The sequence below is a fragment of the Dromaius novaehollandiae genome, chromosome W (assembly GCF_036370855.1).
Source record: "Dromaius novaehollandiae isolate bDroNov1 chromosome W, bDroNov1.hap1, whole genome shotgun sequence".
NCBI lineage: Eukaryota > Metazoa > Chordata > Aves > Casuariiformes > Dromaiidae > Dromaius > Dromaius novaehollandiae.
The window spans coordinates 32,572,908-32,593,509 of record NC_088130.1 but is presented as its reverse complement, the minus strand read 5'-3'; the positions used below and the strand labels follow the sequence as shown (position 1 = coordinate 32,593,509).

At 37.9% G+C, this 20,602-nt stretch overlaps 1 protein-coding gene across 2 annotated transcripts in view; it reads right to left on the bottom strand.

Annotated features, from left to right (window-relative positions):
• Nucleotides 1–358: 358 nt before the first annotated feature.
• The window catches only part of LOC135323422 (uncharacterized), a 47,958-nt gene continuing 27,714 nt past the window's right edge, over nucleotides 359–20,602 (bottom strand). For both annotated transcript variants that reach the window (XM_064500837.1, XM_064500836.1), the window contains 6 exons: nucleotides 20,158–20,336; nucleotides 8,905–9,062; nucleotides 7,525–7,567; nucleotides 4,350–4,536; nucleotides 1,374–1,509; nucleotides 359–623 (listed from right to left, as the gene is read on the bottom strand). In XM_064500837.1, coding sequence (XP_064356907.1) covers nucleotides 524–623; nucleotides 1,374–1,509; nucleotides 4,350–4,536; nucleotides 7,525–7,567; nucleotides 8,905–9,062; nucleotides 20,158–20,336 — 803 coding nt within the window. In that variant the 3' untranslated portion in view covers nucleotides 359–523. The remainder of the gene's footprint in view (nucleotides 624–1,373; nucleotides 1,510–4,349; nucleotides 4,537–7,524; nucleotides 7,568–8,904; nucleotides 9,063–20,157; nucleotides 20,337–20,602) is intronic.

Sequence of the window (20,602 nt, the reverse complement as noted above, 5' to 3'; positions counted from 1 at the left end):
GATTTATTCCATCCCCCCCATCATGCTGTAATGTTACGTAGCTGTTATCCTCTCAGTCAGCTTTGCCTGTCCCTACCTTGAGCTTGGCACCATCTAGAAACTTCAAGGCAAACCCAGATATGAAACAGCTGGGTGGAAAAAGCAGAAGTCTTTGCAAAGGTTGTGTTTGCAAAACAAAAAAGGATGCAGATATAAAGTATCAGATGGAACAAAATATATAGGGAAATCCAGTGCTTTCTGCTTTGGCTACATCAGGTAAATGTTGAAGACAGTTCACTGCTGTAAAGCCAAAGTAACTTCATCCTTGGCTTGGGACCTTACAGTTAAGTAGAAACACAAAATAAAAGTAGCTACAAAGAAGGCAACATTGCTTTGCTTTTATTTACTAATGCTGACAGAAGATGTGAATGTATAGCAATGCAAAAGATTACCTGTTGCTAGTGTCTTTTGAGATGAGTCATTATAAGACATTGCATGAAATTTTAAATGAAAAACAGAAATTGAGGGAAAATGACCTTTCTTCTTACATCCTTGTCTCCTCCAGTGGTCTGTTCATGAAATCTTGAATTGCCTGGTGTAGGGGTAACCATTTATTTATTGAAGCTTTCAAAGCTGTAATCCACCTAGAAGAAAGGAAAGACCAACAACTGTCTCTGATTGAGTATTACATATGTACTTTTATTTCATTTGAAATAGGTCTTTTATAAATGGTATTTGTACAGTCTTGTTACTATGTATGCTGATAGTAAGTGGATTGGGGAGAGGCATGAAATGAAGGAGTTGACTGTAATAGCAACATGTCTTAACACCAGTTTCCAAAATACTGAATAGCTTATCTTTTGTTCATTAAATTAAAACACAAATCCTATAATTAGTAGGCTTTACACAAGCAGAATTCCCACTGACAGCATTTAGAATTTGGCTGGATTATGATGATGCAGTTCACCTTCAGAAAATGATTTCATAGACCAATTTTCTTCTTTAATTCTAACGATCATTATTGGAAGTAAATCATCCTTGGGAATGAGGAGGATATACTTTTCATTAGTTTAAGCTTCTCTAGTGAAAGGTACCATAGTTTTTCTGTTTAGCGTAATCACCCACACATCATTGTGGAAGGCACCCTATCAAGCTTCCTTTCTGAACCTCTGCAATTGAGCCTTGCTGTAATTCCAGCATTGACAGTAACAAAACTGATGACTCACATGTGCCAACATATTGCACTGCAGTGTGACTAAAGCTAGAATTAAAGGGAAATCTGGGGGAACAAGTGAAAACAGAATGAAAAGTTGTTGCCAGATCTTCCCAAACTATAGTGTTCCTGCTTTCCTGAATTTTTGGCAAATGGAATAGAAACAAAAAGTTCAGTTTACCTTTTATTTTCATTCACATTCTCTGCACATAAGTAGAAGGTTTTAAACTCTTCAGATGGAGGTTTGAGCTCAATTACAGATCTCTTTGAGCCCAAAGACTGTTCACTCACAATATAGCCCTGTAGATAAAGGCCACCTGGACAGAAAAAATAGCATGCATTGGGTATAATGTAGGCACCATTTGTGAAATTACTGACAATTACAAGCATACTGACAATTCTTACAAATTTTATTTGCAGATTCCTTATGTTGGGTGTTTCTATTATACAGAATTTACATATAAAGTGATATACTGAAAAAATATAAGAGTTTAGCTTTACCCCCCAAATTAACTTGAAAATAATGTACAATTCCGTATTTATTGCGTCTAACAAATTTCCTGATCAGATGTGTTCTGTTTATAATTGGAGCAAATTTTTCATTTTCCTCAGCTGCCAGGTTTGGGATTCAGTTGGAGGTCTGTGAGGTCAGCTGAATTCTTGCAACCCTGCCCCTTATCTTCATTATGAAAGGTCTACACTTTGGATGAAAAGCAGCGTACAGGAGGTGAGTCTTTTCATTGTTACAGACTGAATTTACCCTCAGTTAATGCTTATGCTCCCATTTGTTTTGGCGCAGATGTATCTGATTGTCAAGTCAATGGAACTTAAGAAACAGTTCTCTTGCTTTATGAAAACTCACTCTAGCTCATTCTGTTTTGGCAGTACTGGCTTGACAGATATAATGGGAATACAGAGCTATAAAAATGCATTTATGTCCTTAAAATCAGCAGGTGTTAATGTGACTACAAAAATAGGAAATCTGTTTAGTAAGTGACATTGTTACATCATTATTTGAAGTGTAGCCATACTTAGAGTTATGTTAAAGTAAAGCCATACTAAAAGTTAAGACTGAGAAGGAGTATGGATGTGAATTTTCAGAATAGCCTCATTGTATGTTCTACAGTCAGTTTCTTGTGCACAAAACTCCAGTCCTGAAAACTGCATGACCTTCCAAGATTCAGGGGGTTGATTTTAGTCAAACAAACCTAGAGGCTGTTTCAAGTAAACCTTGAAAGTTTCATTTAATCTGTCAGGTACTTTAGACCCACCATTTTATGCACGCTGAAATAATAATTATCTAAGTCTATCTTCTAGTTCATTGAAAAAAGTGAAATTTGAATTAGAGACTTAAATGAGAATAATATTAGCATCATGGAGTGAGCTCTATACACATTCTAACAGTATATGGCAATTTAGTTTGTATGTGCAGTTCCAACACAGTGACTATACTTAGTACAGTCTTCCCAATTTCCAGTCATTCACTCTGGTCAGCACGTAATCAGCAATATAGTTTTAATGATTTCTTCCCAGAAATAAGTTAGCTTCTCATATAATATTAAGTGGCAAAATATTTTTTCTAGTTTTTGTTTATTTTCCTTAAAAAATTATATAAATTTCAAAATTAAAAATTCTCGGAGTCAGCATTGGTTTTCTTTATTTGACATGCTCCCATTAGTTATTGGAACACTGCTGCAGGCCACACTAGCTAATGAGGAAGAAAAGGTATTACACAGACGTTGTTCTTCATGACATTTTCGTTTTAGCCATATTTTTTTCAGATGTCACTTCACTGTAACAGTGTTCACTTCATGCATATATGGTGTCTAGCCAAAAAGACCTATGCAGCTGATCAACTGCAGCTGAAATTTTCTGTTACTGACTTCAAGTTGTGTATTTTTTGACTCTCACAGTTAGTAACAAGAGCAACAAACTAATGCTACATCACTGAAAAATTATATGGGGGAGTGCGAATCTGTAGTGAATTTGGAAAGAACAACAAAGAGCTGCAATAGCAAGAGAGAAAACACTACAGTATGGAAGAATTTGTACGTTGTAGGATGTTTAAACAGCAAAGAAGCCTATTTAGCAGTATGAGCATGGGCTTGAATGTCGTAAATATATAATAGCTAATTCTTGCCTTTACACTGATTCACTGCTTAGTTTTGGGCAAATCTTGGCCCCAGTTTCACATGGGTAGGACATCACTGGTCATTTCACATGTATGGCCTTTTGCAGATGAAAAGTGCTATGTAAATGTGAAAGACTAAAATGGAAAGCCTCTTGACTGACCACATGAAAAATGCATAAGCCCTAAGAAAAGTTTTCCCTTTTCATCTGAAAGCTGATTGGTAAGCAGTAAGTTCAACAGTGTTTCCTTTCTGACTCTTCTGACTGCCAACTTCCTTAGGCCAGAAAAGGGGAATTTACAGGTCCTGACCCAGCCCCTCTCCCTAGGGCACCTCTTTTTTTTTTTTAAACATCAGTTTTCTCAGAGTTGGGCTGGTTCCAGGTTCTCATTAGCACTTGAAACTTAGCTCCTCTGCTACAGGGTCACTTGTGATTGACCCCTAATAGTCTCACTTTGCTGTCTTCAAAGAGTGGCCAGATACCCTCCTCTGTTACTGGGAGAGCTGCTAAACAGCACCACAGCTTTTGCAGATTAGCTGCAAAGTACCATGGGCAGCCCTTGCGGCACTGATCTCCAGCTGCACAAGGGAGAGCCTGTCTGTCACTGGGTGGAGCTTCTCTGCCAAGGCCATGTGGAAACTGCCTAATCACAGAGAAACCAGCCCTAGTTAATAATATTCCCTCCCTCTGGGGGAGTTATCTACCGTGCAGTAGCAGACAGCTGTCAGCAGTGTGTCCCCTCAGTGGAAATATCGGACCACTCATTCTCAAGGTAAAGTGCACAGATCCGGGTTAGCTATGTTCAAGACAGAATTCAGACTGCACAAGGTAAAGAAAGGACCATGAGGAGAATGAAGAGCCTATCTTATGAGAACAGATTAAGTTTGCTCTTCCTACCCTCACCTTCATAGAACAGGTAGAGTGAATTTGCTGCTCAGGATTTCATTAATGCTAGAAGTTCTATTCTGAAACAGCAATGAAACGTTCCTGCTTTAACAGTCATTTACAATGCAGTAGTCATCTGTACCTTGGGCCGGTGTGGAGCGAAGAGTGGCATAGAAATACAAGCAGCCGTCCTTCAGGATGCAGTAGTGCTGAACCCAGACGTCCTTGTTTCTATCTAGCTGGTGCAGGAGCCCGAGGCACTCCGGGTTCTTGATAGCCAAGGGTGGCAGTGTGGTGTTATGCAGTGTGACATCTACCCATACGTGGTTCTATAAAGTAAGCACAAAATTAATAGTTTCTGGTAAGAAACTAAGGAGGACCTGCTGTTATGAAAAGATGCCAACTCTAGTCCCCTGCTAGGAAATTAGCTTTTGCTGTCAGAGCAATTTGGAAAGTCGACAACTCTGAAAGTATAATTGAAACATACACTTGACGATAGCAAATAGTGACCAGCTCTTCCTTCTTAAAATAATGGCTTATTTTTTTCTGCATCTATTTTAATTTTCAGTTCAAGTTCTGGCAATAGAAACAGTAATATTTCAAAGCTGTACGAAGAAGGCTTTTGTACTGTTGTGGTGATTGCCTGGCTTCAGCAGTCTTTACTTTGTGTAACCTTGGCAAGCTAAGGTTCACCCTCTGCCCTCTGAGATTCCAGAGGAAATGCAGGAATGTCTGAGGCCATAATACAGCATTCAGGCTTGGATGGAAACAGTACCACACATGAAGTGCTTAGGGATGGCATTTCTATCCCTTTCTCGAAAGTACAGTCTCTCTAGTTACTAAAATTAACTCCATTGCTATTTTGAGGGGGGACACACAATCCCCTTCCATTGTATAGGCTATTTGTATAAGAGAAGCCAAAAGAAATAGTAGGAGAATCAGGTAGAAATCAGCAGTGGTTTAATGAGACCAAATTGTCTAATGTGAGATTAAAATATTTCTTCCTCTCCTTTAAATCTTAAAGGTGTTAGGAACTTGACCTCTCCAACAAAACCCACTGTGTTTTGTTTGTCTGCAACATATGTATGTTTTGAATTCTGCATCAACCAGCATCATTGTCATTTGAAATCCATGGGGAGAATGTGTGCAATATCAATAGCATCCAGATTGTTTCCATCGGGGTTTTCTTTTGCATTTATTTATGCTATTTCTTTCTTATACTTGACAAGCCAGCGATGGAGAAAAGACCTGAAGAATTATAGCTAGCTGTATTCTTTGCTGTGAACTGGAAACCTGCTGGGACTTACTGCAGCAAAGTGCAATAGATGACTTCAGTAGTACAAGGTGTATTCATAGAATAGATGCCCTTGTAGATTCATTAGAAGGACATAGTGTCAGTATATTAGTCTGTTAAATCATTTTGTTGTGAGCCCCACTGTCATACATTAGCTATTCTAAAAATTTGGTAACAAATTATATAGCAAATAGGGGAAAAAACAGCTTTCTTTCATTCAGCTGAAGCCTAGTTAAAAACAGGAGGAAGGAACTAATTGAAAATAATGTTCATTAAGGACAGAAGTTAGGCAATGAAAGCAACATATTAAAACAAAATTTCCCTCAGAAAAGCGTGTTGTTTGCTCTAAGACGAAGATAAAAAAGACAAAGCAGTCAAAAATAAGATTCAGTAGCAGAGAAAGGAGCCAACTTATTGTGTGAATGCATGAGGTGCATGCATGAGAGGTTTTTTTGTATGTGTAAAGTTGGACCTTTTTACTTTACAGGTAATTAATGCATGTTACACTAAAGATGTTTTTAATGTGTTTTTATTTTTTTTGGTGTGTGACTTTTTCCTAGTTTTTGTCTCAGGTTATCTTTTTAAATCTTTTGGCTTGCGTACATAGTGAATATTTTAAATTATTTGATTTATTTTTGCTGTTTAAAGTATCTGGATTCCTTTATATTCTTTCAAGAAATACTGCCAGGTCAGATATACTTGGACACAAATTAGGTTTTGCACTGATAATCCCATATGAAAACTGAAGCTGAAAGAAATGTATGCATGACTGATTTTATTCCAGTGGAAAAGGTATTAAATAAACAACAAACATTTCCTTTCAGTGTTTGGAAAACCATCACTAAAGCATACTGCTTGGAGGACTTATTCATGTGTCTTGAGTTGAGAGAGGAAGGAAAGTAAAATGATTTGTCGTTCTTCTTTCCCACTGCATTAACACAGGATATCATTTTTAACTTACAATTTTCTTATTTTTTACTGATTTTTTTTAAAGTCAGTTTTTCTTTTTTTCTTTATTGATGGTGTTCCTCTGCAAAAAATGTAGACATCAATATTTTATCTGCATTTGAGTCTCACATTCTTTCTGCTAAGAAACAAGCTGGTTCAGTAGCTACACCCTATTAAAAAAAGACTTTACAGGTAAACAGCATGTTTTTATAAAGATGGGTATATCTTTAGGAAAAAAAAAATAAGATTTCTGGGGCCACTTTACTAGGAAAGGGAAGGCTAAAGTAGCTTTAACCTCCATGCATACAGGAATTGCTTCTAACCATGGAAATACCAAAATTAGCTTTGCAGCTCCCAGTTCACGGGAAAGCTGGGGACTGTTTGTCCTAAATCATGTTGGGCTGAGCAAGGTCCCTCTGTAGCAGCTCAGGATCAATTATGAATGTTTCTGTCAGCCACGGGGGCCATCAGAGAGCATAGCTATATAAAGAGATGGAGAGATGAACGAAAGGTTATCAGTTACCTTATCTATTTTTCATCTCTAGAAATACAGGAAAGAACAAATCCAAAAAAACCCCACTTTCTAATATTCTCTCAGAAGTGACAATGTATGGCCTCAAAAATCCGGTAGCTGGCAATCAAGACAGACGTGCAGGGAATACCTAGAAAGATATAGCCTTTCTCACCCTTAATTCCAAATAGTATTACCTGGGGTGGACCATGCAGCAGAGCATGTGCTAGTGAGTCTTCTGTCCACTGTGCATACTACCCTTCCTACCTTCCCACTATCGGCACAGTTACCCTCGTTTTAAGTTATGTTTCTGAATCAGCTTAAAGCTGCTGATATCTGGATGGGGAACATTTTGATTCATTCCACCATATGGCAGCAAAACACATTTGCTGAGGCACAATAATGTGTGTATATGGCTTTTAGATTGGAGCTGATTCACATCCCAGCAGCTCAGAACAGCTTCGATGTCGCTGTCTGCACCTGACCATGTACAAGATATATCTGTCTTTGTCTTCTGCACAATCTACTTTACACATTCTGCTTCTTGTATAAATAAATCATTACCTGATGGACAGGATGCACTGCTTTATCCATAGCCTCCAACCACCTATAAAATGACCAAAAATGAAAATGGCTTAGCTTGGTAGAACAGAATAAATGTATTTCACTGCCTCTTTTAATTCTTGCTGATATAGATAGCTTTTAAAGGGATGGGCAATTTTCAGGACAGATTCAAGACTTCAAAATAGATAAGTAGTGGATTAATTCCAAATAAACATTTCTAACTCTTAGAAAATAACTTTCACAGCTTGCTGTGTAAGATGTTATAATAAATTAGGGCAGTATTGCAGACAGGTGAATCTATAAATTTAGCCTATAAATATAAAAGTGAATCTATAAATTTTAGCCTGATGTTGAAATGTCTTCACATGATCATTCTTCTGGTGTCCTTGTTATGATGTAGATAAGGAGTTTGTGGGAAACTTAAGAACGACCTGAAATTGGAGATTACAAAATAGTTAACTGTTGGCAAAGTTTTTGTTTGTGTGCTGTGGCTGGTATAGGAACAGGAAGTGAGATGTGCTCATCTATTACAGCTGTCGGTGCCATGTAAGTACTATGATTCATCCCTGCATTTTTTATAATATCTATCTCAGCAAGTATCATCTGCTTCATATCTTTATATTTCTGATAGAATAAAACAAAGAAAAAAGGCTAGATTTTAGTATATTTTGAAAGTAAAGCCTAAAAAGCTGTTACTTGTGTCCTACGAGGCTTTCGTCTCTTTTGTTTCAACTCAGCTACCCTCTTTGGGAAATGGAGAAAGAATATTTTAAAAATCTGTCTAACTCGGAGGCAAGCCCAAACACATTGCCCCTTATCAGAGCCAATATGCTTTTGTGGACTGTCTGTTTGAAAATGCAAAAATAATAATGTGACAGCATAATGGAAAGGGAAGTGGAAGATGGGATTGCATTTATTACTTGCACAGTCTTTGCTGGGCAAAAGATAGACTATTGGTGTGAAATGACAGATAAGCTAGTTTAGATCCACAGGAAGATGTATCTATCTGTATCATTAGAATAAAGAAAAGGGGGCGAAGGAATGAGAATATGGGAGGAGAATTTTTTTTTTTTTTTTATGGAGATCACCAAAATCAAGTATTCAGGGAAAGGTTGAACAGATCATGAATGTTAAAGACTTGATGAGAAAGCTATTTCTTTTCTCATTAAAAAAGAGAAAAGATAAACTATGAATCTGAAAAATAGTTCTTGAGACTTCTGCAAATGAAAATCAGAAACAGCATCCTTCCCATAAGTAGCTGACAAGTTTTTTTTCCTATTGATCAAGGTAGAGTTTGTGAACACACTCCAAAAATTTAAACTCCCTCTTTCCCCAAACTAAAATAATAAAATTGACCTTGTAAAATGAAAGATCACTTACCTCTTCATTTCTTGGTTAGAAGTTGCACAGAAGTAGAAAATCCTGTTTCCACTTTGAGGTATGCACTTAAAAACAAATGGTTTACCCAGACTGGTATCAACTCCAATTTCCGCTCCTTCCAACTTAGTTACTTCTAGGGGCTTGCATTTCCCTTCATCCTGTAATTAGAGAGAAGAAAGCTGTGTCAAAGTTCAGAATTGATATAAGACTGATCCCTGTGAGACTGGGATAAACTAAGGGAAGTATGCAAAGGTGTAAAATTTGGTGATAAGCTTTTATGCCTTTGAAACCATCCTCCTAATCATCATTTGCTTTAATGATCAGTACTCCCAGAAAATACTTATGGTGGAGTCACAAAAAATAAAATAGTCAAACACCCTCTAAATTTGCATCTGTGTTTTTGATCTTAATCATTTTTGCCTCATCAGAAGTTGTATTTGTGTGCAGAAACCTCGTTAGCTATTCGTAAATATTCCAACTTTTGAGGGTGCAGTTAAGTAAGGGTGGGATTTTCAAAATGCACTGAAGAACTTTAGGAGCATGAGTCCCTTCACAAGGCAAAGCTGGTCACAATCTGGATTTATGCTGAAAATCTCACCTTATATGTGCAGACAGAGGGAACAAAGGTCTACATTCAGAAAATAGCAGGCATAATTTAAAAGACTGCATTTCAAGTCCTTTGTAAAGTTGCCCTAAATATCGGTATATTCAGTATCTTTCCCTATTCATTTCAGACAACATTCAATGGAAATAATTTCAAAGTCTTTTGTACAGTATTGTTGTGGATTGAGTTAAAGCTCTTTGGGACTGGAGGGTATTGTTACTGCCTTTCTCTTTCGTTAGTTATAAGATGACATTAAGCTCCTTAATATAAGTAGATAGATGAAACAGCTATTCTCCCTGCTCTCTGCCCCACCCCACCCCCAAACCCAACCCCCCAAGTACATGTCTTAACTCAAAACAAAGGCACACACATCTGGATAGTGAACTCTGTCTTTATTTTAAACAATACTTTAAGCCCCTTTGCTCTGAAGAGCTAGGATTGGAGCTCTAACAATTGCATCAATTTTGCCAGCAATAAAATGGAAAACAAGAGTTAATGTGGGGGCGCATGAAGAGCATTAGTGCCGTTTGCAAAACGCACAAAAAACGGTGTCTCACCGAATACAATAAATAAATTATTAGGAGTTAATTAGGCACTATCAGTAGAAGCCAAATTACAAATGCCTGAATTTTTTTTTCTTAGGCTAAAGAAAAAAAAATGTACATAACCTTTCATGAACAAAATACCTACCTGTGAGTATTAGATACCTGAATATTTTCTTGTATATTCATTGACATGTAATTATCACTTTGCTTCTGTACAAGCATTTTCTGCAGGAACAAAATAGGTCCCAATACTGAAAACTAGTGCCAACTAGACGTCCATGAATGCATTTCCTAGATCATTCTGCTTTCACTTTTTTTAAATGCAGAAGTAAAGTCAATACAGAAGCTAAAGACAATCCTAAAAGTCATCACTGCTGTGTGACCTACTTTACTTATAATACCTTCAGACATAAGACTACATTGCAACAGTAGCATAACTGAAATATATACTGAGGCTCCAACTCTCATCCCCAGCATAGAGAAACGTGTGCTAGGGTGATGGAGTGTTATCCATCAGGATTCAATTGTCCATGGTCTGGGTTCTCTTGCCTGTCCCAGCCAGAAGGCAATAGTCACTGCAGATGCTGAAATGGCTGTGAGACCACTATAACTGTACATTCTTATGAACTCGTCCTCTGAACACTCTCTGCGCTGTCCAGAATGAAGGCAGAATGAATGCTCAGAATGATTTATGTTCACTCCATTTCAAATTAATACATCTAGGGAAGGAATAAGATGGATTTGAGGCATACGTTGCAAAGTGAGACCAAATGTTCTTTATTGACTGAAAGGCAAATGTGCTCTCCTAATTCTGATAAGTCAGAGGTAAGGAGCATTTCTTTTCACTGAGGTGGCTTTCATGAATAATATCTTGGGAGCGTATCTCTGGCAAACCTCCCTTTGTTCCAAGAAGTGCCAAAGGCATATAACTGAAAAAGTCGTTATAAAAGCTATTTGGTATGCCTGGGTCTGGAGTGCAGCCCACTGACAATCCTGTTGCTGTGGTACCTAATACAGCTATGTGTTGCTGTTTAAGTAAGTTGATGACATGTAAGGTACAGATTTTAAATGAACTAGTTCAGATTTTAGCTACTACTGTTCTGTTTTGCACTTAAGTCAAAAAGATTTTTCTAGCCTATAGAAGGGGGACAAAGCTATGGGTCCAAGGTTCATGTTCCCTGCATTAAACAGTTAAGAATAATACAGTCCGCTGGAGATTCCTATCTGTTGTTTCATGGATCCTCAGCGGTCTGCAGGATTTAACATGGACATGGCATATTCTCCTTTGGGAAGTGCTATTCTGAGAATAATAGAAATAGTTGAAATAACCCTTCTGTTGCTGTTAGTTTTCTTCAGGTGGCCTGAGTTTTAGGGGAAATGTTTTTGCAAAGAAAAAAAGGCCCACCTCGAAGTATATCTATGACCAAAAGACAGGCTGAAGCAAGGGAACAGTAAGAAAAGGAAAGTAGGCATCTCCTTGCTTTATTGAATGAAAAGGCTGTTATGATAGGGTATGTAGCTGGGGGTTCATAAACCAGCCCTATTTAATTTGGTGTAAATACTTCCAGAAAACAAATGACATTCATAGCATTTCCTGAATGATTCACTGTGATCAAAGGATTCTGTTTGAGCAGAATCATATTTGCTGTTCTAGTTAAGCTGCTTTGTCTATTAGAAAGGGAGGCTGAAAAGATGTATGCACATTTCATACTATCTGCAGTGAAAGAAACCAAAATAAACAACAGGAAAAACAATGAAAAGAGATTAAAAATAAGCTGTGCAAGAGACTGAAAATACTAGTGAAATGGAACAAAAATAACTTTATAGAAAGTAAAATCCTAGAAAATATTAAAAGGAATCTAAAACACAAAGGAAAAACTGATCAGTGCTAGAAAGCAGAAAATGATGGATTGGCTAGCTTAGGGGACTGGCAGAAGAAAGTGTAAGGCAGTCACCTCTAGGTCACTGGTTCAGATTGGTTTCAGGTTAGTAGTGACATGAGAGAATTTTTGGCTCTATTTCTAAAATGTCTCTTTTGCTATGCCCCTGTTTTCTTAAACTAGACTAGAAGATGAACTCTCTTCTTTTTTCTTGCTTTTTTGCTTCTTATTTTCCTTTTGCTCAGCTTTCTCCATCACAGCTGACATGGCCATGACCCTCCCTGGCATTCAAGCTTACAACATTTTGATCATCTGCAACTTTAGTTTTTCTCTGTCCAGCCTCTCCCTGAGTTCTGGTGCTGCTTGCTTAGTAGCATCTCTAAAATGTGCTTTGTGGTAGGCTCACTGTTCGTTTATTGAAGAATTAAAAACTAGAGCCTGTTTGCGTGTCTTCTCTGAGCTGGGCACCTTGGTGTATAGGAGTAACTAAGGCAGAAGAAAGTACTTGCATGTGTCAGTGAACAGAAAACTCTAGACTCCAGATCTATTTGTAAGGTATTTTTCTCAAATGCAACTAAAATTTCTTAGTTTTTTGTTTTGTTTTGTTTTAAACCATTGACATCTAAATGAGAGACTAGAAATGTGCTGAAGAGCAAGACAAGGTGGGAGGGGGGGATGCAAAACCTCCTCTGATTTGAGGAACCTAATTATCCTACACCTAGCTGTATTGACTGTCAGCTGAAGTACGATCAGGTGGTCTTGTGATACAATTGTGATTATTCTTCAAATTCCATTATTTTGCTAAGGTTGAGTCTTTTGCTGCAATTATTTGTGCAAAAGGTAATTAATGGTTTGCAATACCAAACCGCATGGGACGAACTACTGACTGAGGTAACATTTTGAAAAACTTCAATTGGGTCAAGTGATATATCTGTTTATGACTCTTCTCTGGGTATGCAGTCTGTTGGTAGGCCAAAATTAACTTATGCATCATATCAGCCAGCAGTATTTATGATTTATTAATAAAAAGAATACAGGGGAAATATTGGAAACCCAAGAGTCAGCAGCTCCTTAAATGTAAATTGAAAAATATATCCTGGAGCCATGGGAGTCATGGAAAACATACAGAAGAAATCAGATCGTATACCAGCTCTAAATAATGTGGCAGCTCCCAGACTGTGATGATAAAGCTCCAAGCAAGAATGAAGAACAAATAGAACTGGTATCTTTATGAGCAATGGCTCAGACCTAAATCTATTTATAGCTAAGCCTTTTATATAAAGTGCTTAGGCTTAGCGATGAATACACAGGCCTGTACAGAAGAACAAAGGACTGAATGTTTGTCATAGATTGAAATGCTGTGAAAGGTCCACACATGGTAAGCAGAGGATTTCTTTCTTGCTGTAATAATTGGACTCTGTATATACCACAGAAGTTAAGATAATTTAAAGGCATCTTTTCTTTCTCTCTGTTCTGTTCTACTGGGAACAGCCTTAAGAGTGTGCACAAGAAGTATGTACCATAGAATCTGAGTTTCAAATTTCTGCAAATACACACTCTGTAAAATGCCCTGTTCCTGCACATAGAGGAGACAATTGTAGAAAGAAAAGGGAACACTTAAATGTGCATTAAAATTTCCTCTTTCTATTTAGGGAGGGCTTTCCCTTGCCCTGGGAGGGCCCTCACTTGTTCTGTGAGGCCTGGATGCAAACTGATGTGTCATGCCATGAACAAAGGATAAATAGAAGACCAGTATCCAGCTGGTTACGCTGTATGTGTAAATGTTGCTGTCGACTGTTGCTTGGAATAAAAACAAGCAGCCAGCTGTAAGTTTCCAGGTGTCCTGAATAAGGAAGAGAGCGAGAAGGGAACAATTTAGAAACACAAACATCCACTAATAGAGAAAACTAAAGAATGGCAAGCGGTTTCCTTCACAGAGGCCCTGCTAGCTAAAGAATATCCATGGAAGAAAGCATTCTTCTGGTGGAAAAAAAAATGGAGGTTAGGGACTCCTAGAGTGGAAAATGGTACTGTCTAATTATCTGAACAATATATAGATACTAGTTAGCTGGCTGTGTTAAACTGTCATAAACAGAGAAGACCAGAGAACGCTGAGCTATTGAAATGGACCATCTTTGTAGTGGAAATAGGAATATGACCTAACATCTGATCATGGAGGTGACGGAATAGTTGCTTATTGGACTGGGGTCTAATAGCTTTTGGCTGTTCTGGAACGCACAGCATCCTTCCCCCTGCGCTTAGCACGGAGACACTTTTACCTGCCTGAAGGCTTCCTAGAGGCATTAAACTTGTGAGCCTAAGAAATGCAAATCATAATTCTTTTTTAAACTGATATTGTTATATATAACCACAAGGAAGGCTGACAAAATGCATATCCTTGTCCTTCACTGCTTCCACTGTGTTCAGTGAAATTTCTCAAGAGTACCTGTTGCAGTTTTCTTGTAGCATGCTTCAAACTATTACAAACATTTATGGAAAGTCATTCCTCTGAGGTTTTGCACATGCAGGAGATGTTGTTTCTGCTGACTCACAGTTTATTTTTTTGTAAGAATCTCTAACATCTGAATCTCTAAGACATGTCGCTTTCTATTTCTTATTGTCAGGACAGTGACTTCCAACATAACTACTTTAACTTCCTTCCTATCACAGTTCCTTCTTTTGACCTTCCCACCTTGAGTCCCATAAAAGAACACTGCGAGCAAAATCATCCTCTCTAGTTACTTATTCTTAATTACCATTGCTCTACATCATTCTTAGCAGAGGGAAGTGGGAAGGGAAATGGAATAAATGACAAAAGTAATGTAAGGAGCTGACAGAGCTGATTTGACTATAATACATCAGTCTCTAATTTCTGGGAAAGATAATGTCTGCAGAGGAGATACATTAATACTATACTTTCCTGTTTGGAGCTGGCCATCTTTATAGCTTCCCCTAGACCATAATCTGAATGACATTTACTTCATATTTTCCTTTTCAGTTATGAAATTGGTTCTCTGTCTCACTTTCCTCTTTCCCAGGACCTATTTATGGCAAAGGGACAGGAAATCATTCTTAAGATATAACAAGACTCAAAATAGAGGAAAGCTAGGATATTTGTTACAAACATATGATCTTTTGTTAATTCTTTTAATTTTATCAACTCTTTCTTCTTCTTTAACCCAGAGAGTTGCATACTATATTTTCTTTTAATTAATCTTATATAGCAAGAAAGCAATGGTGAAATTAGGAAACGCTGGCTTTGGCTGATATTTTTAGTAATCTTGTAAATACTAGTATAATTCTTCCTTAAGATTATGTTTGTATTCAACTTTAATTAGCTGAGCTTCTTACATTATGAATAGTTGTAATGAAGAATTTTGAGCAGTGTATTTTTGGCTGTAACACCTTCTTTGTCCTTTTGATTTCCCGTTGAACCTAGAACACTGTTAGCTCTTTAGCAGCAATGTCCTCATGATAGAGGAATGCATGTTCCACAGCCTTTATGTGCCTTGTAGGCTTATCTGTACCTTGGTTCCAGGACTTCTATTCCTTCTTTTTAATGAATTTCATATGGCTAGTATTTTTTATCCTGAAAGCTGAAGCATGGGTTAGTTTTCTGAGTTCTGACAGGTTGTAGAAGCCACTTGGTGATGGAGCACAGAGCTCTGTGTGAACTTGTTTAACCTGCTGAAGTGGTGCTCTACTGCTGTGGCTAGATTGCTTGTATTAGTTTTCTTATCTTATTTAAAGTTCATTCAGGTTTCTCTGTCCTACTGCAGTCTTCACCATAGACATTTTGTGGTGTCTCTGCAATCACCTTCTTGTGCTGAGCAGCAAGTGCTAGTGTTAGAGAAGCAGACACTGCTATCTGTAGAGAAAGCATCAACACTTGAGTATGCTAGTGTATCTTCAGCTTTCCTTGAAGAAATGTGTAAGCTCATGAAGAAGAAACCTATGACTGATCTTACCGTTGTCTCAGGATAAGACCTGAGTGTACATCATTGTTTTTCTCCTCACCATTCCCAGATATCTTTCCTTGGGAGGAAATCCAGGCACATAGGCAGGGATGGAAATGATGCACTCAGGAAAGCCTAGTGGTCTGGAGGATGTGGGACCAGGACTGTAGAGTGTAAGGTGGAACTCCACTGCTGTCAACTGTAGGCAAAACTATTATATTACAGCTTTACTGATCTCGGTAATTTACACTAAGCAAGGATCTAACCTAGTGTGTTCATATTCCTGCTATGAGCTGGCAACCCTAGCTGTGTCCAGTGAGATGAAAAATGTATTTTAGTTACTCATATGGATAACTGCTGGTAGAATCAAGGTCAGTGACGACATCTGTCTGAGCAGAAAACAAAATGACCTTGTAGACAAAGTGACTGAATCTATTGCAACAGCTATCACTTCACCAATATGTGATGGGATAGAGATGAGTCTGAAACAGGAGCAATTACATGGGTGAATCAATATGTAAAATGCTGTAGGAACAACAATTTCTCTTTTAATGTGGGTGGGAAAAGGAAAGTTCAGGATGGGTAACTTCTGCCTGTAAACAGCAATGACGAGGAAATGTAGCGCTCTGTTTTTGTTGGTAAGAATTAAAGCAGACGATGAAACACCCTTTACTTTCTCAACCACAGAACATGATTTGCACCATTTCAGGCATAAATGAGGGCCTGGTTGTCTTCTCACATTGGTGTAAATCTGGCATGATGTTTTTGGAGTCACTGGAATTACACCAATGTAAGACCTTGACATCAAAATCAAGCACTGGGTATACCTGAAAATTGATAAATTTGGTTAGTCTGTTGGACAGTGATATGCAGGTTATCCTGAATTACTTTTGTCTCCCTGAATTACTCTTACCTTCAATGCACTGTTTTAGAGAACATCTTATATTCACTAAGTGGAAGAATTTGTCTTCCTGAGTGAGATGAGGCCTGGAACATAATGTTTCCAGCTTAATCTCATAGTTGACATGGTACATAAATCTTGTGTGAAACTAAGAACATTATTTGTAATTCTCATAGAAAAGGAAGTGGGATAAGCAGAATCTATTTATGTTACTCTTCTTGTGCCCTGATAGAAATCATACCCAAAAGAAAGAAATAGTGCCAAAGGGTCGAATTCAGCTGCTGCTTGCTTCATTTGGACACTGGATCTCTCAGTAGTGAAGAAGTGCATCCTTATGTAAGCATCTTTCATTTTATCTTACTAAAGGCCTCTTCTAAGTACCCTGTGAGCACTTGAAGCAGTGAAGGGTCCTCATGCTTTCAGGTACTTAAGAAGTACTGTAGTATTTTAGTGTGTTCTTTGGAGTCCAGAAACAGAGGGAGAGCAGCTGGCTAAAAAATTTGTCTGAAATGTTTCAAAAAGTTTTTGAATGGCATTAGTCTTTGGCAGTGCAAGAAAACAAGTTGTAATTGCTATTACAAAATATTTATGCAGTGCTTTAAATTTATGTATCCTTAATCAAGAGGAAAGGCATGTTTTCAATGCAAAAGAGCCTGCAATCAAAGTACAAGGTTGGGATGATTCAGGTAGCTATTTTCTAAGGCAATAAACAAGACAGGACTAGGTGGGGAAGAAAAAAATTGCCTGAAAAATAAACCTGATGATTGAAAGAAAAAAACCCAAATCAATTAAATACAAACGAATGTAAGATTATGGGGCACCTTCTAATCCTTAATCCAATTTATATAACACTGTTTCTTCAGGAGTAGTTAATTGATTGGGAAGTGGAGAGTGTTTAAAAGGCATAATTAGATTTCTTTGCATTTCAAGAATTTGATGAATGACCTGATTAGGATAAAATAAATACTTCTCTGCAAATAAAAAAGTTCCTGCATATTTGTGTCCTTTTAGGCATGTGTTGTTTTTTGTTTTTGGACTAGAATAACTGGTGCTGAAATAATGAGGACAGAAAGCCAGACTGCTTTGTTGTGTATCTGCTAAGCCCAGTGGTTCTGCAGCATAACCTTGACAGGCTGGCTAGTGTTTATATCATGACATATGCAAGGAAATAAGCCTACCAGGTTGTCTGCTGAAAATGCTAGGGGGAAAGAAAACTGTAGACAAGGAGGCACTTTCTACAATTTTTAGCTACTTTTAGCAAGATGTCTTTTTCCCACAGAAGTGTTTGGTTTTGATCAAGACACTTAAATGCCTGAAAGCTTGACTAATTTGAGTTTGGATATGATATTGCAGTGCCTCATGGGAATTTTTTCTTCATGTTAATAGTATTGTCCATGAAACTCTGTGCTTAGGATTACCAGGAGGAGAGACCAGAATGCATGGTGGTGAGCTCTCAGAGATACTGAACTGTAGAGGAAGATGGACCCCCCCCAACCCTCAGAGTACAGTTCTCAGGAAGCATTGCAACAGCATTTTTCAAGTGAAAATTTGGTCCCTAGCATTTTACTAAAAAGGAGAAATTGTCAAGTGATTTTTTTTTTTTGGATTGGCTCTATTATTAATGTAAAATTAAACAGCGTGCAAAAATGAAATGTATACATGTAGGGGATGGCGAGATGACACATAGTAGAGAAATCAATAAAAAAGTAGATTTATGTTTAGGAGTGAAGCCTGTTGTGTTAGCTTCCCCCCATTTTCTTTTAGCTGAACTTCCATTATGCCTTCTTGCTGTGTAGATTATATTCATGTTCATTACAAGTCTGTGCTGGTATGTCTACATGCTTTGATAACCAAAAACTATGTGACCATCTTAGTAGAGCCCCAAACTATTTATAGGGCATATTAGTGTGGGCTTGGTGCCATGCCTAGGTTCTAACATAATTTTTTGATTAAGGATGGGCATAGGTGCATTTCGCTGGCATGTGTTCAAGCTGTGTGAGAGAGACGAGCTCCTTTCTATCTATTTCTAACCAGCTGGTTCTGACCAGCTGATATTTCCACAACGATGTCATTCCTAGATTTAGCTAGGAGATTCTCTGGAAGTTACATGGACTTCGTGTAGTGATAAATCCCTCACCAGATCAAATTGTCCCAGCTTCAAGAAGTTTGCTTGAAATAAGGTGAAAATGAATGCTTAATTCATCAAAAGATCTTGGATCTTTTTTTTTACAGGATTTTTTAACCACAAAACGTCCTGAACAGACTGCAGGCTTTGAAATCAACCTGTTTAATTTTACAAATGTAACTTTCTGCATGAATAAGTTTGTCACGAAGTTACACAAGGGAAGGGATTAGCAGCTTGTAATTACATGCAACGCCTGCTGAACTGCCTCGCAAATTACAGTAAAATGGTACTGTATAGCAAATGAATCCATCCCACCTCCTAGTGAAAAATATCTATTATCAAAATACTCCACCTGCTGGATCCTGGCTGAAATGCGCCCGCAACTCGAGGAACTGTCCAGCAGGCATTTCATGTGAACTCATAAAACAAAGATCCTTAGAGTTAACAAATTTTGAGGAAAGAATGAAAATTACTTTTTAAAAAATGTCATGTATTTATTTTTTGTGGCAAATAAGTATGTAAGATATTCAAATATATATAGCTGACACACCCACAAAGCCACTGATTTTTAGGCCATTAAGACCCATTCTACACTAGGGGATTGTAAGTTACTCCATATTGAAGTGGGAGCCTCAGTATAATGCCAAGTAAGGTATTATTCTTCATGGAATATGTGTATTCACCAGTTTTATGCCCTTTAGGAAGCCTACTGTTAGCTGAAGTAAAGCCTTACTAGTACTTAGGAGTGGATGCAGCTTCCTGCTCACATGACAGAGAATAAGAGAGGCACTGAGCAGTGCCACAGTCCTTTGGCACTCTGAGAAAACTGAGCCTTCCCCATATCTCTCTGTACAATTCTATTGCTTATTTACACAACTAGAGAAAACTTATGCTTATGCTGTTTTTTGAAAAACTACATAAAACTGTAGAAGAAATATAAAGCTCCTATACTTCTGAAACTATTTCCTTCCTTCCAAAGCCTCCCAGAGCCTGTTCAGTTCACAGACTTCTTTGGCATCAGAACTATGAGATTAAATGTGAATCCATCAAAGCTTTGACAGTTAGTGTCTGTGTCTATCACTAGGATAAAGGACAGAAATGCCCAAAGGACCTTCTATATACACTACACACAGAAAACATCTTTAGTACTGGTGCTATTCCATAAGTCCTACAAGCCAAGATAATGTGCTGCACTTCTTAGTTCAGGACACAGCTTACTTCCTCACCAGCCTCTCTCCTTACCTTCTTGTGTCTGTAATAGTGGAGGTGCCCATTATGTTTCAGCACAAACCACCTCTTCCTCCATCCCTTCAGTATCGCTGACTGTGTTCGTTTGTGCAAATATCCCCGACAGGTGGGCCTGGGAGTGTTAGGGTAACGGCTGATATCTGATCCCACCACCATAGTCAAGATATCGGGACCTAAAATATTACATGAAGAATATGAAAACATAAGTCAGAACTAGAAATAATAATCCAGCGTCCTGCAGAAGTACACTCCTGCTGCTATGGGGTGAAGAGCAGGAAGAGAGTATGCCATCCCATCCCCTTCTCCTCCCAGTGCAGCTTCTAGAACGTTTGGCCTTCTTTTAATAGAAATTCAGGAATGAAACTCACATTGTGTTGAGGACTAGTAATGGAGCCAGCTGTCTGAAGACAACTCTTAAAACAGTTCTTGTGATCTCCCT